Source organism: Chiloscyllium plagiosum, chromosome 12, assembly GCF_004010195.1.
Source record: "Chiloscyllium plagiosum isolate BGI_BamShark_2017 chromosome 12, ASM401019v2, whole genome shotgun sequence".
Classification (NCBI taxonomy): Eukaryota; Metazoa; Chordata; class Chondrichthyes; order Orectolobiformes; family Hemiscylliidae; genus Chiloscyllium; species Chiloscyllium plagiosum.
The window spans coordinates 22817237-22841495 of NC_057721.1; the positions used below are offsets into that span (position 1 = coordinate 22817237).

Genomic DNA, 24259 nt, shown 5'->3' on the forward strand with positions numbered 1-24259 from the left:
GGGATTCACACTCACCTGGACTGACAGGGAGGGGATTCACACTCACCCAGACAGGCAGGGAGAGGATCCACACTCACCTGGACAGGGAGGGAGGGGATTCACACTCACCCAGACAGGCAGGGAGAGGATCCACACTCACCTGGACAGGGAGGGAGGGGATTCACACTCACCCAGACAGGCAGGGAGAGGATCCACACTCACCTGGACAGGGAGGGAGGGGATTCACACTCACCCAGACAGGCAGGGAGAGGATCCACACTCACCTGGACAGGGAGGGAGGGGATTCACACTCACCCAGACAGGCAGGGAGAGGATCCACACTCACCTGGACGGAGGGAGGGGATTCACACTCACCCAGACAGGCAGGGAGAGGATCCACACTCACCTGGACGGAGGGAGGGGATTCACACTCACCCAGACAGGCAGGGAGAGGATCCACACTCACCTGGACGGAGGGAGGGGATTCACACTCACCCAGACAGGCAGGGAGAGGATCCACACTCACCTGGACAGGCAGGGAGGGGATTCACACTCACCCGGACAGGCAGGGAGGGGATTCACACTCACCCAGACAGGCAGGGAGGGGATTCACACTCACCTGGAAAGGCAGGGAGGGCATTCACACTCATCCGGACAGGCAGGGAGGGGATTCACACACACCCGGACAGGCAGGGATGGGGTTCCCACATCCAGACAGGCAGGGAGGGGATTCACACTCATCTGGAAAGGCAGGGAGGGGATTCACACTCACCCAGACAGGCAGGGAGAGGATCCACACTCACCTGGACAGACAGGGAGGGGATTCACACTCACCCAGACAGGCAGGGAGGGGATTCACACTCAACAGGACTGACAGGGAGGGGATTCACACTCACCCGGATAGACAGGGAGTGGATTCACACTCACCTGGACAGACAGGCAGGGAATTCACACTCACCTGGAGAGAGGGAGGGGATTCATACACATCTGGACAGGCAGGGAGGGGATTCACACTCACCCGGACAGGCAGGGAGGGGATTCACACTCACCCAGACGGGCTGGGAGTGGATTCACACTCACCTGGACTGACAGGGAGGGGATTCACACCCACCTGGACAGACAGGGAGGGGATTCTCACTCACCTGGACTGACAGGGAGGGGATTCACACCCACCTGGACTGACAGGGAGGGGAGTCACACTCACCTGGATAGACAGGGAGGGGATTCACACTCACCTGGACAGGCAGGGAGGGGATTCACACTCATCCGGACGGGCAGGGAGGGGATTCACACCCACCTGGACAGACAGGGAGGGGATTCACACTCACCTGGACTGACAGGGAGGGGATTCACACCCACCTGGACTGACAGGGAGGGGAGTCACACTCACCTGGATAGACTGGGAGGGGATTCACACTCACCTGGACAGGCAGGGAGGGGATTCACACTCATCTGGATAGGTAGCTAGGGGATTCACACTCACCCAGACGGGCTGGGAGTGGATTCACACTCACCTGGACTGACAGGGAGGGGATTCACACCCACCTGGACAGACATGGAGGGGGTTCACACTCATCTACATAGACAGGGAGGGGATTCACACCCACCTGGACAGACATGGAGGGGGTTCACACTCACTTGGGCTGACGGGGAGGGGCTTCTCCCTCACCCGGAGAGGCAGGGAGGGGATTCACACTCACCCAGACGGGCTGGGAAGGGATTCATCCCCAGCTGGATAGACAGGGAAGGGATTCACACTCACCTGGACTGACAGGGAGGGGATTCACATTCACCTGGAGAGGCAGGGAAGGGATTCACACTCACCTGGATAGGTAGCTAGGGGATTCAAACTCACCCAGACAGGCAGGGAAGGGATTCACACTCACCTAGACTGACAGAGAAGGAATTCACAGTCCCCTGGACAGACAGGGAGGGGATTCACACTCACCCAGAAAGGCAGGGAGAGGATCCACACTCACCCGGACAGGCAGGGAGGGGATTCACACTCACCCGGACAGGCAGGGAGGGGGTTCACACTCATCCGGACAGGCAGGGAGGGGATTCACACTCACGTGGACAGGCAGGGAGGGGATTCACACCCACCTGGATAGGCAGGGAGGGGATTCACACTCATCCGGACAGGCAGGGAGGGGATTCACACTCACCTGGAAAGGCAGGGAGGGGATTCACACTTACCTGGACAGGCAGGGAGGGGATTCACACCCACCTGGACAGGGAGGGAGGGGATTCACACTCACCTGGACAGGGAGGGAGGGGATTCACACTCACAGGCAGGGAGGGGATTCACATTCACCCGGACAGGCAGGGAGGGGATTCACACTCATCTGGAAAGGCAGGGAGAGGATTCACACTCATCTGGACAGGCAGGGAGGGGATTCACACTCACCTGGAAAGGCAGGGGGAGGATTCACACTCATCTGGACAGGCAGGGAGGGGATTCACACTCACCTGGAAAGGCTGGGAGGGGATTCACACTCACCTGGACAGGCAGGGACGGGATTCACACTCACCGGGACAGGCAGGGAGGGGATTCACACTCACCCGGACTGACAGGGTGGGGATTCACACTCACCCGGACAGGCAGGGAGGGGATTCACACTCACCTGGACAGGGAGGGAGAGGATCCACACTCACCTGGACAGACAGGGAGGGGATTCACACTCACCTAGACAGACAGGGAGGGGATTCACACTCATCCGGACAGGCAGGGAGGGGATTCACTCTCACCTGGACAGGCAGGGTGGGGATTCACACTCACCTGGACAGGCAGGGAGGGGATTCACACTCACCTGGACAGATAGGGAGTGAATTCACACACTCCCGGACAGGCAGGGAGGGGATTCACACTCACCCAGAAAGGCAGGGAGAGGATCCACACTCACCCGGACAGGCAGGGAGGGGATTCACACTCACCCGGACAGGCAGGGAGGGGATTCACACTCACCCAGACAGACAGGGAGGGGATTCACACTTACCTGGACAGGCAGGGAGGGGATTCACTCTCACCTGGACAGGCAGCGAGGGGATTCACACTCACCTGGACAGACAGGCAGGGAGGGGATTCACACTCACCTGGACAGACAGGGAGGGAATTCACACACTGCCGGACAGGCAGGGAGGGGATTCACACTCACCCGGACAGGCAGGGAGGGGATTCACACTCACCTGGACAGGGAGGGAGAGGATCCACACTCACCTGGACAGGCAGGGAGGGGATTCACACTCACCTGGATAGACAGGGAGGGGATTCACACTCACCTGGACAGACAGGGAGGGGATTCACACTCATCCGGACAGGCAGGGAGGGGATTCACTCTCACCTGGACAGGCAGGGAGGGGATTCACACTCACCTGGACAGGCAGGGAGGGGATTCACACTCACCCGGACAGGCAGGGATGGGATTCACACTCACCCGGACAGGCAGGGATGGGATTCACACTCACCCGGACAGACAGGGAGGGGATTCACACTCACCCGGACAGGCAGGGAGGGGATTCACTCTCACCCAGACAGGCAGGGAGGGGATTCACACTCACCTGGACAGGGAGGGAGAGGATCCACACTCACCCGGACAGGCAGGGAGGGGATTCACACTCACCCGGACAGACAGGGAGGGGATTCACACTCACCTGGACAGGGAGGGAGAGGATCCACACTTATCTGGACAGACAGGGAGGGGATTCACACTCACCTGGACAGACAGGGAGGGGATTCACACTCATCCGGACAGGCAGGGAGGGGATTCACACTCACCCGGACAGACAGGGAGGGGATTCACACTCACCCGAACAGGCAGGGAGGGGATTCACACTCACCTGGACAGGCAGGGAGGGGATTCACACTCACCCGGACAGGCAGGGAAGGGATTCACACTCACCCGGACAGGAAGGGAGGGAATTCACACTCACCCGGACAGGCAGGGAGGGGATTCACACTCACCTGGAAAGGCAGGGAGGGGATTCACACTCACCCGGACAGGCAGGGAGAGGATCCACACTCACCTGGACAGGCAGGGAGGGGATTCACACTCACCCGGACAGGCAGGGAGGGGATTCACACTCACCTGGAAAGGCAGGGAGGGGATTCACACTCACCCAGACAGGCAGGGAGAGGATCCACACTCACCTGGACAGGCAGGGAGAGGATCCACACTCACCTGGACAGTCAGGGAGGGGGTTCACACCCACCTGTAGAGACAAGGAGGGGAGTCACATTCACCTCGCCTGCCAGGTTCTGCGGGAGGGGAGTTCTCAGTGAGTTCAGGGGAATATGACTCTTGCAGCACAGAGGGTCATGTGATCACACTACAACAGGGTGAAGTGGATGGCTGAATGATAAGGTTCCAGCTGATTGTTTGGTTCAGTGTTGAATTAACATAGCACCTGTCCCCTTCCCCCACAGCCATCTGCAGCCCTGCGTGCCTACCTCCTCAGCGATGTCAGGCTCCAAACCAGTGCACGTGCCCTCCTGGGTTAACAGGACCACAGTGCACAATCGGTAAGAGACAGATCAGGTGTAAATTTCCTCTCTCGCTGTGACATCCCTCACAGACTGTTGCCTTAAGGAGGGAGGGTTTTACTGAGGCACAGTGTGGGTGCGGGCAAGTGAGGGAAACTGATGATGTGAAGGACCAGTGCAAAACCCAAAGTTGTTGTTCCTTGTGGTGATAGAGGAGAGAACAAGGATGTTAAACACGCGTAAGCTCGGGTCCGAAAGGGAGAAGAGAATGGACTATCTCTTGTGATGGTAATGGCTCTCTCCAGCGAGGAAATGAGTGGGAATAGGTTACAGAGCGAGGGCAGGTGAGAATGGGGTAATAGGTTGCAGAGTGAGGGTGGTGAAGTGAGGTTGTAATGGGTTAAAGAGTGAGGGTGGAGAAGTGAGGTGGTAATGGGTTACAGAGTGAGGGTGGGTGATTGAGGGGGCAGTGGGTTACAGTGTGAGGGTGGGAGATTGTGTGGGGAATGGGTTACAGAGTGAGGGTGGGGGAGTGTGGGCGTAATAGCTGACAGAGTGAAGATGGGGGAAGAGGGGTTTATGGATTACAGAGTGAGTGTAGAGGATTGAGTTGTTAATGGGTTACAGTGTGAAGGTGGGAGATGAGGGGGCAATAAGTTAGGTAAAAACAGAGTGAGGGTGAGTGATTGAGGGGGTAACAGGATACAGGCCATTTCCTGTCCTTGTTCTTTGCAAACAGATGTCAATGAGTGTGAGACTGGGACTGCACGATGCCAACACGGCTGCATCAACACTCCAGGATCCTTCCGATGTACCTGTCAGTCAGGGTACCGCCTCGCCAACGATGGGAGATCCTGTATCGGTAACATTATATACCACAACCTGACCTGTCAGCTCCCCAACACTGAGGGAGCGCTGCACTGTCAGAGGATCAGTGCTGAGAGAGCTCTGCACTGTCGGAGGATCAGTGCTGAGGGAGCTCCGCACTGTCAAAGAGTCACTGCTGAAGGAGCTCCGCACTGTCAGAGGGTCAGTGCTGAGGGAGTGCCACACTGTAGGAGGGTCAATGCTAATGGAGCTCTACACTGTCGGATGGTTAGTGCTGAGGGAGCTCTACACAGTTGGCGAGTCAATGCTGAGGGAGCACCACACTGTTGGAGGGTCAGTGCTGAAGGAGTGCCGCATTGTTGTTGGAGGTCAAGGCCGAGGGTGTGCCGCACTGTCGGAGGGTCAGTGCTGAGGGTGTGCCGCACTGTTGGAGGGTCAGTGCTGAGGGTGGGCCACACTGTCGGAGGGTCAAGGCTGAGGGTGTGCCACACTGTCGGAGGGTCAGTGCTGAGGGTGTGCTGCGCTATTAGAGGGTTAGTGCTGAGGAAACGGGCATTGTCAGAAGGTCAGTGCTGTGGGAGTGCAGCACTGTTAGAGGGCCAGTGCTAAGGGATTGTCAAGCTGTTTGAGGGTCAGTGCTGAGAGGGTTTTGCACTGTTGGAGGGTCAGTGTTGAGGGAGTGCCACACTGTCGGAGGGTCAGTGCTGAGGAAGCTCCACACTTGTCAAAGGGTCAGTGCTGAGGTAGCTCCACACTGCAGGAGGGACAGTGCTGAGGGAGTGCCACACTGTCGGAGGGTCAGTGCTGAGGAAGCTCCACACTTGTCAAAGGGTCAGTGCAGAGGGAGCTCCACACTGCTGGAGGTACAGTGCTGAGGAAGCTCCACACTGTCGGAGGGTCAGTGCTGAGGAAGCTCCACACTTGTCAAAGGGTCAGTGCTGAGGTAGCTCCACACTGTTGAAGGGTCAGTGCTGAGGGAGCTCCACACTGCTGGAGGGACAGTGCTGAGGGAGCTCCACACTGCTGGAGGGACAGTGCTGAGGGAGCTCCACACTGTCGGAGGGTCAGTGCTGAGGGAGCTCCACACTGCTGGAGGGTCAGTGCTGAGGGAGCTCCACACTGCTGGAGGGACAGTGCTGAGGGAGCTCCACACTGCTGGAGGGACAGTGCTGAGGGAGCTCCACACTGCTGGAGGGTCAGTGATGAGGGAGTGCCACACTGTCGGAGGGTCAGTGCTGAGGGAGCTCCACACTTGTCAAAGGATCAGTGCAGAGGGAGCTCTACACTGTCGAGGGAATCAGTGCTGAGGAAGCTCCACACTGTTGAAGGGTCAGTGCTGAGGTAGCTCCACACTGCTGGAAGGACAGTGCTGAGGGAGCTCCACACTGTCGGAGGGACAGTGCTGAGGGAGCTCCACACTGCTGGAGGGTCAGTTCTGAGGGAGCTCCACACTGCTGGAGGGTCAGTGCTGAGGGAGTTCCACACTCCTGGAGGGTCAGGTCTGAGGGAGCTCCACACTGCTGGAGGGTCAGTGCTGAGGAAGCTCCACACTGCTGGAGGGTCAGTGCTGAGGGAGCTCCACACTGCTGGAGGGACAGTGCTGAGGTAGCTCCACACTGCTGGAGGGTCAGTGCTGAGGTAGCTCCACACTGCTGGAGGGTCAGTGCTGAGGAAGCTCCACACTGCTGGAGGGACAGTGCTGAGGGAGCTCCAAACTGCTGGAGGGACAGTGCTGAGGGAGCTCCACGCTGCTGGAGGGACAGTGCTGAGGGAGCTCCACACTGCTGGAGGGTCAGTGCTGAGGGAGTTCCACACTGCTGGAGGGTCAGTTCTGTGGGAGCTCCACACTGCTTGAGGGTCAGTGCTGAGGGAGCTCCACACTGCTGGAGGGTCAGTGCTGAGGGAGTTCCACACTGCTGGAGGGTCAGTGCTGAGGGAGCTCCACACTGCTGGAGGGACAGTGCTGAGGGAGCTCCACACTGCTGGAGGGTCAGTGCTGAGGGAGTTCCACACCGCTTGAGGGTCAGTGCTGAGGGAGCTCAACACTGTTGGAGGGTCAGTGCTGAGGGAGCTCAACACTGCTGGAGGGACAGTGCTGAGGGAGTTCCACACTGCTTGAGGGTCAGTGCTGAGGGAGCTCAACACTGCTGGAGGGTCAGTTCTGAGGGAGCTCCACACTGCTTGAGGGTCAGTGCTGAGGGAGCTCAACACTGTTGGAGGGTCAGTGCTGAGGGAGCTCAACACTGTTGGAGCGTCAGTGCTGAGGGAGCTCCACATGTCGGAAGGTCAGTGCTGAGAGGATGCTACACTGTCGGAGGGTCCGTGCTGAAAGTGTGTCACACTGTCGGAGGATTATTGCTGAGGGAGCGGTCAATGTCAGAGGAAGAGTGCTGAGGGAGTGCCACACTCTCGGAGGGTCAGTGCTGAGGGAACGGGTACTATCGGAAGGTCAGTGCTGAGGGAGTGCTGCAAGGTCAGAAGGTCAGCACTGACAGAGCACTGCACTGTTGGAGGGTCACCACTGAGGGAACGTGCACTGTCGGAAGGTCAGTGCTGAGGGAGTGCAGCATTGTCAGAGGGTCAGCGCTGACGGAGCGCCGCACTGTTGGAGGGTCAATGCTGAAGGAACAGACCCTGTCATATTGGAGGGTCAGGGCTGAGTGAGTGCCACACTGTTGGAGGGTCAGTGCTGAGGAAGTGCCACACTCTCAGAGGGTCAGTGGTGAGGGAGTGCCGCACAGTTTGAGGGTCAGTGCTGAGGGAGTATGGCACTGTCGGAGGGTCAGAGCTGAGGGAGTGTTGCAATGTCAGGGGGTCAGCGCTGAGGGAATGTCGCACTGTCGGAGGGTCAGTGCTGAGGGAGTGTCGCATTGTCGGAGGGTCTGTGCTGAGGGAGTGTTGCACTGTCGGAGGGTCAGAGCTGAGGGAGTGTTGCACTGTCGGAGGGTCTGTGCTGAGGGAGTGTCGCACTGTTGGAGAGTCTGTGCTGAGGAAGTGTTGCACTGTCGGAGGGTCAGAGCTGAGGGAGTGTCGCACTGTCGGAGGGTCTGTGCTGAGGGAGTGTCGCACTGTCGGAGGGTCTGTGCTGAGGAAGTGTTGCACTGTCGGAGGGTCTGTGCTGAGGGAGTGTTGCACTGTCGGAGGGTCTGTGCTGAGGAAGTGTTGCACTGTCGGAGGGTCAGTGCTGAGGAGAGGGTTGCTGAGCACTCTGAGCCTGCTGGTGATTTGGGCAGAGCTGGGACATTCATGCTGTTGCCTTGTGTTGAGTTTATGATGTATGAATGTTCTCCTCTCTCACAGCAATATGTGATAAACCATGTCGAAACCTGGGGGTGTGTCTGATTCCAAACCACTGCTCCTGCTTTCCCTGGTTTTCTGGAGCAGCCTGTGAAGTGGGTAAGTATTGTACCTCCTAGCAGCTAATGCTATGACAATCTCCAATAAGGTACAACCTAACCACTGTCCTTTGACATTCAATGGTGTTACCTCAATGAATCCCCTACAAACAACATCTTGGGAGTTACCATTGACCAGAAACTCAACTGGACTCACCACATCAACACAGTGGCTACAAGAGCAGGTCAGTAGCTGGGAATCCTGCAGTGAGTAACTCACCTCCTGACCCACCAAAGACTGTTCCACCATCTATAAGACACATGTCAGGAATGTGAGGGAATACTCCCCACTTGCCCTGGAAGGGGGCAGCTTGAACAACACGCCAGAAGCTTGACACCATCCAGGACAAAACAGCTTCCACTTGATTGGCACCACATCCAAAAGGATCCATTCCCTCCCCCACCAACGCTCAGAAGGAGCTGTATGTACCATCTACAAGATGCACTGCAGAATCTCATCAAAGATCATCAGATAGCACTTTCTAAACTCACAACCACTTCCATCTAGAAGGACAAGGGCAGCAAATACATGGGAATACCACCACACTTCAAGTTCCCCTCTGAGCCCCTCACCATCCTGACTTGGAAATATATCACCGTTCCTTCAGTGTCACTGGGTCAGAATCCTGGCATTCCCCCGCTAAGGGACATTGTACTTCCGCATACAGCACATGGATTGCAGCGGTTCAAGAAGGAAGCTCACCCCCACCTTTTCAAGGGGGGCAACGAGGAAAGGGTAATAAATGCTGGGCCCAGCCAGTAATGCCCATGTCCCAGTAATAATTGGCCTCCTGCTGTTCTCCTGTGTAACAGGCTGGAGAAGGGGCTGAATGACCTCCAGTTATTCTCCTGTGTAACAGATTGGAAGAGGGGCTGAATGGCCTCCAGGTGTTCTCTTGTGTAACAGGCTGGAGTTGGGGCTAAATGGCCTCCTGGCATTGTTCTGTATATTTGATATGTAGTCAATAAGATGGGGTCCATCCCGATGAGTGTTCTCTGTGAGTAAACTAATTTTTTTCTGGATTCTTTCCACAGTGAGGAGACGCTGAACAAAACCACCCTCCTCCAGCTGGATATCTGGCTGCTCAGACCCCAGTCTGCTTTGCTTTGTTCCCATAATCTAACTCGGTATCCCTGTCACTGTCATCTCAGGCCCCACTCCCCGAGCTCACTTCCACACTCTGTCCATCCATTGGTCTGAAACTCAGTCAGCACCCACAGCCTGACCACACGTCGAGGGTAGTAGCTAGTGACTGAGGACAGCTCCTATCCCCATCACTGCTATCTCATCAGTGTGTTTGCATTGCAGCACCCACTGGCACAGCAACATTGGGACCCAGCACCCACCAGGGCACAGCAACACCGGGACACAGCACCCACTGGGACCCCGCACCCACTGGCATCCAGCACCCACTGCGGCACAACACCCAATGGGACCCAGCATCCACTGGGGCATAGCACGTAGCAGGACCCAGCCCCCAATGGCACCCAGCACCCACCAACACCCACCAGGACACAACCCCCCCCCACTGGCACCCAGCACCCACCAGGACACAGCACCCACCATGGCACAGCAACGCCAGGACCCAGCCTCCACCAACGCCAGCACCCACGGGGACACAGCACCCACTGGCATCTAGCAACCATCAGAGACACTGCATCCACATGGATCCAGCCCCCACTGACACGCATCACCCACCGGGACCCAGCACCTATCGGGACTCAGCACCCACCGGCACCCAGCACCCACCGGGATGGCCCCCACTGGCATCCAGCAACCACCAGGACACAGCACCCAATGGCACCCAGCCCCCACTGAGACACAGCACCCACCGGCACCCAGCCCTCACCGGCACCCGACACCCACCAGCACCCACTTGTATCCAGCACCCACAGGGACAACCCCCACCAGCACCTACCACCCATTGGCACACAGCACCCACAGGGACACAGCACCCAATGGCACCCAGCCCCTACTGGGACACAGCACCCACCGGCACCCAGCCCTCACCAGCACCCTACACCCACCAGCATCCACTTGTACCCAGCACCCACAGGGACAGTCCCCAATGGCATCTAGCACCCACAGGGACATAGTACCCACCGGTACCCAGCACTCATCGGGACCCACCGGCTATCAGTACCCAATCCCTCACTCTGTCACCTACTCTAGCCCCTACATCCCCTCCCTATCTCTGTCACTTCCTCCAACACATACACCCTTCCCTATCTCCATAACCTGCTCCAGCCCCTGAACCTCTCCCTGTGGCTGTAATCTCCTCCAGCACCGAACCCCTCCCTCATCCCCTCCCTATCTCTGTCACCTTGGCCAGACTCTAAACCCTTACCTATCTCTGTTACCCCTTACACCCCTCACTATCTTCATAACATCCTCCAACTCCTATACTCCTCTCTATCTTTATCATCACCTCCAGCCCTCGGTATTCCTTTCTCCATTTCTCCCCCCTCCACCCTTGGTTCCCATCCGATACGGGGTGAAATCTCACTGAGGGAAGGCTGTAACATTCCAATGGGACCCTCGCTGGTACCTGCTCCAACACGGTGTGTGCCAATGGGAGTCGGGTTTATGGAGTTATACATTGTGTTTTGTACCATTCCCCACCAACCCATTACTCTGTCCTCTCATTGGGGAGGGGGAGGGGCAGAGACAGGAGATATCTTTAAGAGTGAGAAACCATCCTGAGCACTGAGTTAATGTCATCTGTCTGCTCCCTCTCTGAAGGTCAGGGAGTTGTCAGAAAGTGAATTACCCCGAGGGGGTTGGAAAGTGTGGGGGGTGGGGGGATGTTGAGGGAGGGGCAACGTGGTGGGGGTGGGGGGACCAGTGTGTGACAACAGGCACATCTAAAACTGGTACCAAGCTCCCATCATCACAGCTGAACAGGAGCAGCACTAACTTTTACAGATACATCATAGAAAGCATTTTATCCTGGTACGGCAATCACTCTACCCAGGACCGTAAACAAACTACAGAAAGTTGTGAACGCAGCTTAGACCATCACGGAAGCCAACCACCCATCCGTGGACTCATTTACCCTTCCTGCTGCCTCAGAAAGGCTGCCAATATAATTAAAGACCCTTCCCACCACCCGGTTACAATTTCTCCCACCCTCTTCCATCAGGCTGAAGATACAGAAGCTTAAACACAAGTACCAACAGGTTCAAGAACAGCTCCTTCCCCACTGTAATTAGATCGATGAATGGACTCTCTAATTTCAAAACTAATGTTGATCACACTCTCTGTACACTTCCTCTGTAGATGTAACTTTGTTTTCCTCGCTCTGTTTGATCTTAGTGTGGTATAATCTGCCTGTACTGTACTTTTCATTGTACCCACAGACATGGGACAACAATAAATCAAATCAAAGCAAATCTGACACGCTGCATGTCCATTACTGTGGCGCCTGTTCCCTCCTCTGCAGAGTGCTGGGTAAACCCAGAAAGCACAGCATAGATGGTAAACATGGAAGTTTTTTACCAGAAAGCAGACAGCTTTGGAAATGCACCAGACAATCCAACTGCACAATTGCAGAAACTGAATCAGATCTTTGTAATCATTACGGAGACAGTTACACAGAGATCCATACTGGGAATGTAACAATCAGTGATATTTAACACTACGGAGGGACAGGAGGGATGGGGAAGATGCTGAAGGAGTGCAGTTAATAAGAGATCGAATGAGCACAAATGGAAGGGATGATCATGGTGTCTTAGTGGTTAGCACTGCTGCCTCACAGCGCCAAGGACCCGGCTTCAATTCCACCCTCGGATGTCAATCTGTGTGGCGTTTGCACATTTTCCCCGTGTCTGTGTGGGTTTCCTCTGGGTGCTCCAGTTTCCTACCACAGTCCAAAGACTCCAGGACAGGATTAATTGGCCATGGATGTGCAGGAGGAGTGGGTCAGCCATGGGAAATATGGAGTTATTGGGATGGGGGCAGGGAAGAGAGAGGTATTTAATTGGAATAAAGCTGCAATAGTCAGGGACTTGGGGTTACTTTCCACAAACACAGAAAGCAAGCACACCGAGACAGCAAGGAATCAGGAAGAATCGTGGAATATTGTCCCTTATTTCAAGGGGTTTTGGAGTATAAGAGTAGGAAAGTTTTACTGCGACTGTACAAGGTGCTGGGGGAGCACGAAAATAAAGCAGCCCCCCCCCTCCACTCCCTCCACCACCGACACTCAGTAGCAGCAGTGTGTGCCATCTACAAGATGCACTGCAGAAATTCACCATAGATCCTCAGACAGCAGCTTCCAAACCCATGGTCACTCCCATCTTGAAGGCCAGCAGACTATTCCTGGTAAGGGGTAATGCCGTTAGTAAAGCTAAGTGTTTCTCATTAACTAAGACCTTATAAGGTTTAAACTCTTGAAGGTTTAGAACACTAGGAAATTCAATTCCACAGAACCATGCTGGAAAATATTTACTGTGCATTATCAGTGGGATACTCTCCATGTGAAGTTTAGTGCGAAATTAGCTCCAGTGATTGCCTCATTAACTCAAATCCAATAAAATCAGGGGGATTTCCATCAATCCGTTTCTGAATGCCCGGGTGTCCTTGGAGAAGGAGCACGCAGTGTCCACCAACAGCCTGGAGTTATTCAGGCAGAGGTGGGCGGCGCAGGGAGTGGAGTTCATTATTTCCCCCTCCAACTCTATTTTGATTTAATCCCTCCCCTCCCCTTCACTGTTTGATCACACAGCATTGCCTTTTGAGGTGAAGGGCACTGCTTGTCACTGGCCACTCAGGCGTTCTCTTTCTTCCTGGTGGTGGAAACCAAATAAAGATTTGTGCACTTTGTGTCTTTCACTGTGTCCCACAAGAAGAAGAAAAAAAAAGAATCCGTTTCTGAATGAAACAGAGACTGGTAATGGTAGGTGGGGACATCAGGTGCTCAACCTGTGACATGGGCTGACTCCGGGACAGTGCAACTGTCTCAATCATTTCATTTGCATCAAGAGTGAACAGCTGCAGATCCAAACAGATCCCTGAGATCCACTGAATCTGCAGGTGGACCCACTGTAGTGTAGGCAGGAACCTCAGGCAGGGAGCTCCAGCCAATGGGTGAGGCAGATCAATAGGGGATGGTCACAGGGGCAGGAAGTCAGTGCAAGAGCCCTCTGTGTCTTTACCTGTCCCGAACAGCCAGACCGTTTTAGGGACTGTTCCGGAGGAACAGTCTCTCAGAGTTAACAGTCAGAATAGTGGACCCACAACCAGCAAGGTGTCGTGCAAACATGTTGTGGGAGTCAGGGACTCAATTGTTCAAGGCACAGACAGGCAGTTCTGAGGGTCTACAGGAGACTCCAGGATGGTGCGTTGCCTCCCTGGTGCCTGGGTCCACAATGGTCAGTGAAGAAGGCATTTGGTCCACTCGCCTTAAATTGTCAGTGCATTGAGTATAGGAGTTGGAAGATCATGTTGCACCTGTACAGGACATTGGTTAGATGACTTTCAGAATGCCACGTTTAATTCTGGTCTCCCTGCTATAGGAAGGATGTTGTGAACTTTGAAAGGGTTCGGAAAGGATTTACAAGGATGTTGCCAGGGTTAGAGGGTTTGAGCTATAGGGAGAGGCTGAACAGGCTGGGGCTGTTTTCCCTGGGCATCAGAGGCTGAGGGCTGACCTTATAGAGGTTTATAAAATCATGAGGGGCATGGATAGGCTGAATAGACAAGGTCTTTTCCCTGGGGTGGGGATGTCTTAAACTAGCAGGCACAGGTTTAATGTAAGCAGGGATTGAATTAAAAGGGACATAAGGGGGCAATGTTTTCACACCGAGGGTGGTGCATGTATGGAATGAGCTGACAGAGGAAGTGGAGGAGGCTGGTACAATTATAACATTGAAAAGGCATCTGGATGGGATCATGAATAGGAAGGGTTTAGAGGGATATAGGCCAAATGCTGGCAAATGGGACTTGATTCGATTTGGATATCTGGTCGGCATGGTCGAGTTAGACTGAAGGGTCTGTTTCCATGCTGTACATCTATGTGACTCTATATCTCTGAGCATGCTCAGGGCATACTGAAGGGGGAGGGTGAACAGCCAGATGTTGTGGAACACCTTTGTACCAATGACAAAGGAAGGACGAGTGATAAACTCCTGTAAGGAGAGTGCAGGGAGCTCGGCTGTAAATTGAAAAGCAGGATCTCCTGCTTGTCAACTCGGGATTACTCCCTGTACCATTTGGTAGTGAGACAAGGAATAGAAAGATAGTACAGCTTAACATGTGGCTAAAGAGGGAGGGTTTCAGACGTCTGGATCAATGGGATCTCTTCCAAGGCAAGTGGTATGTGTACAAAAAGGACTGGTGGCAGCTTAACTGGGGAGGCACCAGCACCTGTCAGGGAGGTTTGCTAGTGCAACTCGGCTGGATTTAAACTGATAAAGCAGGAGGGGGGGCACCAAAGCAGCAGGTAAGATAGTGAACAGAAGGTAGAGGTTAATAGAATAAAAAGGCCAGGCCAGTCTAATGGGCCATGGCGAGGGAAGGAATTATAAACGTACAAATGTGAGTTACAAGTTGGTGTAAATGATAGGGATGAGGCTCAGTGTTTATGAGGGACTTATAAATAATGATGAAGAGTGTGGAAAGTGTGGTGCACAAGAAAAGATTAAAAGAGAAAAACAGATCAGCATAAGGTAGTATCTCAATGCACTCAGTATTTGGAATAAAGTTGAGGAGCTGACGGCACAAACAGAGACTAATGGGTCTGACCTGGTGGGGATGAGAAACAAATCAAGACAAGCTTTATACAATTAACAAGAGGGCCTTGGGTAATGTTGTAGAACAGAGAGATCTAGGGGTTCAGGGACATAATGTTTTGAAGTTTGTGTCACATTTAGAAAGGATGGTTAAAAAGGCGTTTCGCACACTTGCCTTCATTGCTCAGTCCTTTAAGTACAGGAGTTAGAACATCATGTTGAGGTTGTACAGGATGTTGCTGAGGCCGCTTCTGGAGAACTGTATCCAGTTCTGGTCTCCCTACGATAGGAAGGATATTATTAAGCTGGAGAGGGTTCAGAAAAGATTTACCAGGAATGGTGGGTTTAATATGCTGGATAAGCTGGGACTGTTCTTCACTGGAGGGTAGGAGGTTGAAAGCTGACGTTATCAAGGTTTTGAAAATCCTAAGGGGTACAGGGAAGGTGAGTGACAGGCGCCTTCTCCCTAAGGCGGGGGATTTCAAGACGGGGAGACATACTTTTAAGGAGAGAGGAGAAAAATTTAAAAAAAGATATGGGGAGCAATTTTTTTACAGACAGTGGTTCATGTGTGGAATGAATTTCCAGAGGAAGTGTTGGATGTGGGTACAATTACAACATTTAAAGGACATTTTGATAAGTACATGAACAGAAAAAGCTTGGCGGGATATGGGCTAGGAGCAGGCAGGTGGGACTAGTTTAGTTTGGGGACATGGTCAGCATGGACTGGTTGGACCGAAGGGACTGTTTCTGTATTGTATGATTCTGTGATTTTATGATTACTGAAATGTGGCTACAGGAAGATCGGGACTGGGGAGTTAAATGCCCATGGGTACACAGTACAGGAAGGAGCAAGAAGTCACATCAAGGCTGTCATAACAAATGATATTGACGTCAGTGACCAAAATGTTGAATCAGCCTGGGTGGAAATAAAAAGCAAGGAAGGAAACCCTTTGATAGGAGTAATTTACAGGCCACTGAACAGTTACTTCTGAAGTAGGGCATAGTATAAAGCAGGAAACAATGAGGGCTTGTGAGAGGGGCACCACAGTAATTATGAGTAATTTGAACATGTGTAGAACACAGAATATTACAGCGTAGTACAGGCTCTTCAGCCCTCAATGTTGCGCCAACCTGTGAAGCCAATCTTAACCCTATCTATCCTCCAATATTCCATTTTCATCCATATGTTTATCCAATGACCATTTAAATGTCCTTAAAGTTGGTGAATCTACTACTGTTACAGGCAGTGTGTTCCACACCTCTACTTTCTCTATGAGTAAAGAAACTATCTCTGATATCTGCCCTATATCTATCTCCCCTCAATTTAAAGCTATGTCCCCTCATGCTAGCCATCACCATCCAAGGAAAAAGGCTCTCACTCTCCATGCTATCTAGCCCTCTGATTATCTTCTATGTCTCAATTACGTCACCTTCCAACCTTCTTTTCTTTAACGAAAACAGCCTCAATTCCATCAGCCTTTCCTCATAAGACCTTCCCTCCACTCCAGGCAACATCCTAGTAAATCTCCTCTGAACCCTTCTTATAATGCGGTGACAAGAACTGTTGCAATCCTCCAACTGCAGCCTCACCAAAGTTTTGTATGACATGACCTCGTAGCTCCGAAACTTAATTCCTCTACCAATATAAGCTAACACACCATTTGCCTTCTTAACAACCCTATCAATCTGCATGACAATTGTCAGGGATCTATGTACATGGACACCGAGATCTCTCTGCTCATCTACACTACCAAGAATTTTACCATTAGCCCAGTACTCTGCATTCTTGTTGCTCCTTTAAACATGAATCACCTCATAATTTTCTACATTAAACTCCATTTGGCACCTCTCAGCCCAGCTCTGCAGTTTATCCATGTCCCTCTGTAACCTGCAACATCCTTCAGCAATGTCCGCAATTCCACTGACCTTAGTGTCATCCGCAAATTTACTAACCCATCCTTCTACGTCCTCATCCAGGTCATTTATAAAAATGACAAACAGCAGTGGCCCCAAAAAATCCTTGCGATATGCCACTAGTAACTGAACTCCAGGTTGAACATTTCCTATCAAACACTACCCTCTGTCGTCTTTCAGCTAGCCACTTTCTGATCCAAACTGCTAAATCACCCTCAAACCCATGCCTCTGTATTTTCTGCAATAACCCACCATGGGAAACCTTGTTAAATGCTTTACTGAAATCCATACACACCAGACCACATGCTTTACCCTCATCCACCTGTTTGGTCACCAACTCAAAGGACTCAATAAGGTTTGTGAAACACAACCTATCCTTCACAAAACCGTGTGGACTATCCCTAATCAAATTATTCCTTTCTAGATGATTGTAAATCCTATCTCTTATAACCTTTCCATCACTTTACCCATAACCGAAGTAAGGCTCACAGGTCTATAATTATGAGGATAGTTTCTACTCCCCTTCTTGAACAAGGGAATAACATTTACGATCCTCCCGTCATTTGGCATTATTCATGTAGACCATGCTGACATAAAGATCAAAGCCAAATGCTCTGCAATCTCCTCCCTGGCTTCCCAGAGATTCCTAGGATAAATTCCATCAGGCCCAGGGAACTTGTCTGTTTTCACACTTTCCAGAATTGCTAACACATTCTTCTTGTGAACCTCAATCCCATTTATTCTAATAGCCTGTACCTCAGTATTCTCCTTGACAACATTATCTTTTTCCAATGTGAATACTGATGAAAAATATTCATTTAGCGCTTCTACCTCCTCGGGCTCCATGCACAACTTCCTACTACTGTCCTGGATTGGCCCTAATCTTACTCTAGTCATTCTTTTATTTGTGATATACCGATAGAAACCTTTAGGTAATTAATCCATTTGGTAGGGGTAGCCTCGAAGAAAGGGTCACAGGATGTATGAGGGATTGTTTCATGGACCAACATACCTTGGAACCAACCAGAGAACTGACTACTTTAGATTTGGTATGATGTGATGAGGAAGGATTGATAAATTTTCTTGCATTTATAAGGATCCTCTTGGAAGGAGTGACAACAACATGCTAGAGTTTCAAATTCAGACCAAAAGAACGAGGACAGAGTCACATACGAGAGTGTTATTGTCAGGCAATGATAATAATACACTGGAGATGGAGGAGCTGGTCCGAGTCAACTGGGCAAAAACATTAAAGGACAGAAGAGTGGAAGAACAGTGTCAAAGGCTGTGGGAGATAGTATAGACCTCTCAATCAAACTATATTCCCACCAGAAAAGGAATTGTAAAAAACATCTATGGCTTAACAAGAAAGTCAAGATAATATCAAGGGCATTAAAAACTGGGGCATAGAATACTGCAAATGGTAGAGGCACCCTGGGGGAATGGGAGAACAGTGAACATTAGCAAAGGGTACGTCAAAACAAAATCAAAACAGCAAAGATGAATGGAAACTAGCAGGAGACATCCGCACTGACACTGAACACAGTGGAGGAAAAAGGAGAGAATAGTGAAAGGAAGTGTTTGCCCTCGAGAGGATGGAAATGGTGAAGTGATACGGGAAACTCTGAAAAGGCAGAGGCACAAACCCAATATTCTCTCTCTGTTTGCACAGTGGAAGATAATAATTTCTCACAGTTAGTAAAGTGTAACTTGGTGAAGTGACTACAACTAGGGAGAAGGTATGAAGTAAACTGATGGGATTAAAGGCAGATACGTCCCTCGGGTGTTAAAGGAGGTGGGAGCAGAGAGAATGGAAGCATTAGTTATGATCTTGCAAAATTCCCTGGATTCTGGAAAGTTACCAGTGATTGGAAACATGCTAATGTAACTCCTTTATTCAAAAAAAGGAGACAGGCAAAAAAAAGGGGAAACTGATAGGGCAGTTAATTGACCTCTGTCATGGGGTCGTTGCTGGAACGTACTGCCTGAGGGTGTAGTGGACAGTGAATAGATAGTACAGGCATGGTGTGGAGGAAAGGTCTTATGAGGAAAGGCTGAGGGAATGGAGGTTGTTTACGTTAGGGAGAAGAAAGTTGAGAGGTGACTTAATAGAGACATATAAGATATTCAGAGTATTAGATAGGGTGGACAGTGAGAGCTTTTGTCCTTGGATGTTGATGGCTAGCATGAAGGGACATAGCTTTAAAATGAGGGGTGATAGATATAGGACAGATGTCAGAGGTAGTTTCTTTACTCAGAGAGTAGTAGGGGCCTGGAACACCCTGCCTGCAATAGTAGTAAACTCGCCAATCTTAAGGCCATTTAAATGGTTATTGGATAAACATATGGATGAAAATGGAATAGTGTAGGTTAGATGGGCTTCAGTTCATTTTCACAAGCAATCACAGCAAAGAGAGCCAAAGGGCCTGTTCTGTGCTGTAATGTTCTATGTTCTATGAAGCAAGAGGGCACAGATGGAGAATGAGAGGAGGAAATGAGGAGAAATTCTGCTGGACCCAAGCCCTTCCTCAGATACAGGGAGATAGAAATCCTGTGAGGGCCAGAGGATTCTGGGGGATCTGGTATAGGCTCCACACAAATGCAGTGGTATGCTGCAGCAAGGAACCAGGGACAGGGAGCATTGCTACAAATACAAGGGAGCAGAAATATCAGGAAATGTCAGTCCCCCAGGGCATGGCTGACAGTGAGCCCTGCTTCAGCAAGGTGTTGATACTGTGCCCATGATTTGGAAGCAGGTCAGACATGGTTCACCCGGCTGTTTCCTGGGCTGATCGAGAACACGTGGATGGTTGTCCCTGGACCCATCCCAGGTTTGGAGAAGGACAGGAGATCACATGGTTTCAGTCCAATAATCACGGAGCAGGGAGTCCATTTGACTGTGCAGTTCTGTACTGTAGGAGACCATGAGGTCTGGAGATGCTGGAGATCAGAGTTGAGAGTGTGTTGCTGGAAAAGCACAGCAGATCAGGCAACATCCAAGCAGTAGAAGAATCGACATTTTGGGCTGGAGCCCCTCTTCAGGAATAAGGCTGGGACCCTCGGGGGGTGGAGAGATAAATGGGAGGGAGTGGGGCTGGGGAGAAGGGAACTGAGAGTGCAATAGGTAGCTGGAGTTGAGGGTGAAGGTGATAGGTCAGAGGGGAGGGTCGAGCGAATAGGTAGGAAGGAAGATTGACAGATGGGACAGGTCATGAGGGCAGTGCTGAGCTGGAAGGTTGGAACTGAGATAAGGTGGGGGGAGGGGAAATAAGGAAACTGGTGAAATCCACATTGATGCCCTGGGGTTGAAGTGTTCCGAGGAGTAAGATGAGGCATTCTTCCTCCAGGTATCGGGTGGTGAGGAATTGTGGTGGATGAGGCCCTGGACCTGCATGCCATTGGCAGAGTGAGAGGGGGAGGTGGAATATTCGGCCACGGGGCGGTGGAGTTGATTGATGCGGGTGTCCCGAAGATGTTCCTTAAAGCGCTCTGTGAGAAGGTGTCCGGTCTCATCGGGAGCAACTGACACAATAAATGACATTGGTGGATGTGCAGGTAAACCTTTGATGGATGTAGAAGTCTCCTTTGGGGCCTTGGACAATGGTACAATTTATGCGAAGGTTGGTGGGGTGGAAGGTGAGGACTGGGGCTGGTGGTTCTGTCCTTGTTGCAGTTGGAGGGGTGGAGTTCGAGGGCAGAGGTGCAGGACGTGAATGAGATGCGTTGGAAGGCATCTTCAACCATGTGGGAGGGGAAATTTCGGTCTTTAAAGAAGGAGGCTATCTGGTGTATTTCTGGTAGAACTGGTCCTCCTGGGAGCAAATGCAGCAGAGGCAGAGGAATTGGGAATATGGGATAGCATTTTTGCAGGAGGTAGGGTGGGAGGAGGTGTAATCTAGGTGGCTGTGGGAGTCGGTGGGTTTGTAAAAAATGTCACTGTTGAGTCAGTCCTTGCAGATGGAGATGGAGATGGAGATGGAGAGGTCCAGGAAGGGGAGGGAGGTGTCAGAGATGATCCAGGTGAACTGAAGGTTGGGCCGGAATGTGTTGGTGAAATTGATGAACTGTTCAACCTCCTCGCGGGAGCATGAGGTGGCACCGATGCAGTCATCAATGTAGCGGAGGAAAAGGTGGGGAGTGGTGCTGGTGTAACTCTGGAAGATGGTCTGTTCTGTGTAGCCGACAAAGAGACAGGCATAGCTGGGGCCTATATGGATTTCCATGGCTACCCCTTTCGTCCGAAGGAAGTGGGAGGATTGGAAGGAGAAATTGTTGAGGGTGAGGATCAGTTCAGCCAAATGAATGAGAGTGTCAGTGGAAGGATACTGTTGGGGACATCGGGAGAGGAAGAAGCGAAGGGCTTGGAGGCCCTGTTCATGCCAGATGGAGGTGTAGAGGGATTGGATGTCCATGGTGAAGATGAGACGTTGGGGGCCAGGGAAACTGAAGTCTTGGAGGAAGTGGACAGCATGGGTGTTATCCCAAACATATTTGAGGAGTTCCTGGACAAGGGGAGATAGGACAGTATCGAGGTAGGTGGAGATGAGTTTGATGGGGCAGGAGCAGGCTGAGACAATGGGTCAGCCGGGGTAGTCAGGCTTGTGGATCTTGAGTCGGAAGTAGAACCAGGCGGAGCGCTATTACTGAACTGAGGTTGGGAGCTGTGGATGGGAGATCTGAGGTGATGAGGTTGTGTATGGTCTGGGCGATGATGGTTTGGTGACGGGAGGTGAGGTCATGGTCGAGGGGGCGGTAGGAGGAGGTGTCTTCGAGTTGCCTGGCTTCAGCGGTGTTGACGTCAGTGTGCCAAACTGCCACTGCACCCCCTTTATCGACTGGTTTGATGGTGAGGTTAGGATTGGAGCAGAGGGAGTAGAGGGATGCACATTGTGAAGGTGAGAGGTTGGAGTGGGGGAGCAGGGTAAACAAGTTGCGGCAGTCGATGTCCTGGCAGCAGTTTGAAATGAAGGGGTCAAGGGCGGGTAACAGGCCAGCACAGGGTGTCTAGGTGGATGGGGTGTGTTGGAGGTGGGAGAAGGGGTCCTCGGTGGGAGGGCAGGTGTCTTGGTTATAAAAGTAGGCACGAGGCGGAAGCAGCAGAAGAAACATTCAAGCTCACAGCCTGTGTCGAACTCATTAATCTGGGACCGTAGAGGGATAAAGGTGAGGCCTTTACTGAGGACGAAATGTTCATCCTCAGTGAAGCAGAGGCCTGTTGGATTGGTGAAGACATGGCATGGATGAGAGCTAGGACCTAGAGTGGGGCTGGATTTCGAGGTGAGGTGGGAGCTAGGATTGTCCAAGTTCACATGTACCTCACTGACTGTGCCCAGCATTTATTGTCTGTTTTTAGTTGCCCCTGGAGAAGTTGGGGTCTTCTTCAACCTCATGGGTTTGGGGGGCGGGTAGCAGGCCAGCACAGGGTGTCCAGGTGGATGGGGTGTGTTGGAGGTTGGAGAAGGGATCCTCGGTGGGAGGCAGGTGTCTTGGTTGTAAAAATAGGCACGAGGCGGAAGCAGCAGAAGAAACATTCAAGCTCACAGCATGTGTCGAACTCATTAATCTGGGACCGTAGAGGGATAAAGGTGAGGCCTTTACTGAGGACGAAATGTTCACCCTCAGTGAGGCAGAGGCATGTGGGAATGGTGAAGACATGGTATGGATGAGAGCTAGGACCTGGAGTGGGGCTGGATTTCGAGGTGAGGTGGGAGCTAGGATTGTCCAAGTTCACATGCACCTCACTGACTGTGCCCAGGGTTTATTGCCTGTTTTTAGTTGCCCCTGGAGAAGTTGGGGTCTTCTTCAACCTCGTGGGTTTGGAAGGTGCTATCCAAGGAACTTTGGTGAATTTCTGGCTGTTTGATGGGGACAGTGTAAAGGAAGTTTTAATCTGTGTCTAACCCCATGCTGTCCCTGTCCCAGTCTCTGGGAGGGTTTGATGAGGAACAGTGTAGAGAGAGCTTTACCCTGTATCTAAACCCATTCTGTTCCTGTCCTGGGAGTGTTTCATGGGGGAGAGTGTAGAGGGAGCTATACTCTGTCCCTGTCCATGCTGTCCCTGACCTTGGAGTGTTAGATGGGAGGACAGTGCAGAGGAAGCTTTACTCTGTATCTAACCCTCTAGGGAGGGAGGCAGGGAGGGGGAGAGAGAGAGAGTATGTGTGTGTGTGTGCGCGTGTGTGTGTGAGAGAGAGAGAGAATCAAAGAGGAGGAATAGAGTTTAGAGACTAGGATCATTGACTGGTCCTTGTACATCCATCATAGCACCAATCACCCCAATTCCACCCCAACCACAGCCTCACCACATGCACTGGGTCAGGAGCCTGCCAGTCATTTGTGGGATCGTGCTGTGCAGAAGTATTTATCTTGGGGAGAGTGATGAGAGGATAGAGCCATGCACACAGGCCCAAAGGTTTCTGGATGGATTTTTCTGGGGTGGTGTTCTACAGGGTTGGGGTAAGGGTCTCCTGTGGTCCAGTATAAACCAACCCATACCCCTACCCCATATCTCGTCGGACCCAAGGTGGGATAGGGTGGACAGAGCCTTACCTGAGGCCCCCAGACTCAGGGGACAATGGTGTGAGGTTGATCCTCTCTGGACCGCCATCTTCCAGCTGCTTACAGGGGCCTGGTCAGAAACAGAGACAAGTGAACCGTGAGGATCTGGGACATGGTGAGTCACAAATTCATTCCTGAGCTGGAAGAGGCCATTCAGCGCATCGGACCTGCACCAACTTAACATCATCCCCTATGACCAATTCCTGCCTTTACTCCATCTCCCTCCAATTCAATTTCTCCCCAAATATCCATCTGATGCCGCTGTGAAAAGCCCCAATTCAACCTGCCTCCCCCACGTTTCCAGGCCCTAACCACTCGCTGGCTGTCAATGATTTTCCTCACATCACCCTTGCTTCATTTGCATATCACT

The 24259-nt window shown here is 52.1% G+C and overlaps 1 protein-coding gene across 2 annotated transcripts in view; it reads left to right on the plus strand.

The window, feature by feature from the left end:
* Positions 1 to 10938, plus strand: part of LOC122555070 (wnt inhibitory factor 1-like) — a 32778-nt gene extending 21840 nt beyond the window's left edge. For both annotated transcript variants that reach the window (XM_043700731.1, XM_043700732.1), the window contains 4 exons: positions 4403 to 4498; positions 5199 to 5321; positions 8588 to 8683; positions 9718 to 10938. In XM_043700731.1, coding sequence (XP_043556666.1) covers positions 4403 to 4498; positions 5199 to 5321; positions 8588 to 8683; positions 9718 to 9731 — 329 coding nt within the window. In that variant the 3' untranslated portion in view covers positions 9732 to 10938. The remainder of the gene's footprint in view (positions 1 to 4402; positions 4499 to 5198; positions 5322 to 8587; positions 8684 to 9717) is intronic.
* The last annotated feature ends 13321 nt before the right edge of the window (positions 10939 to 24259 follow it).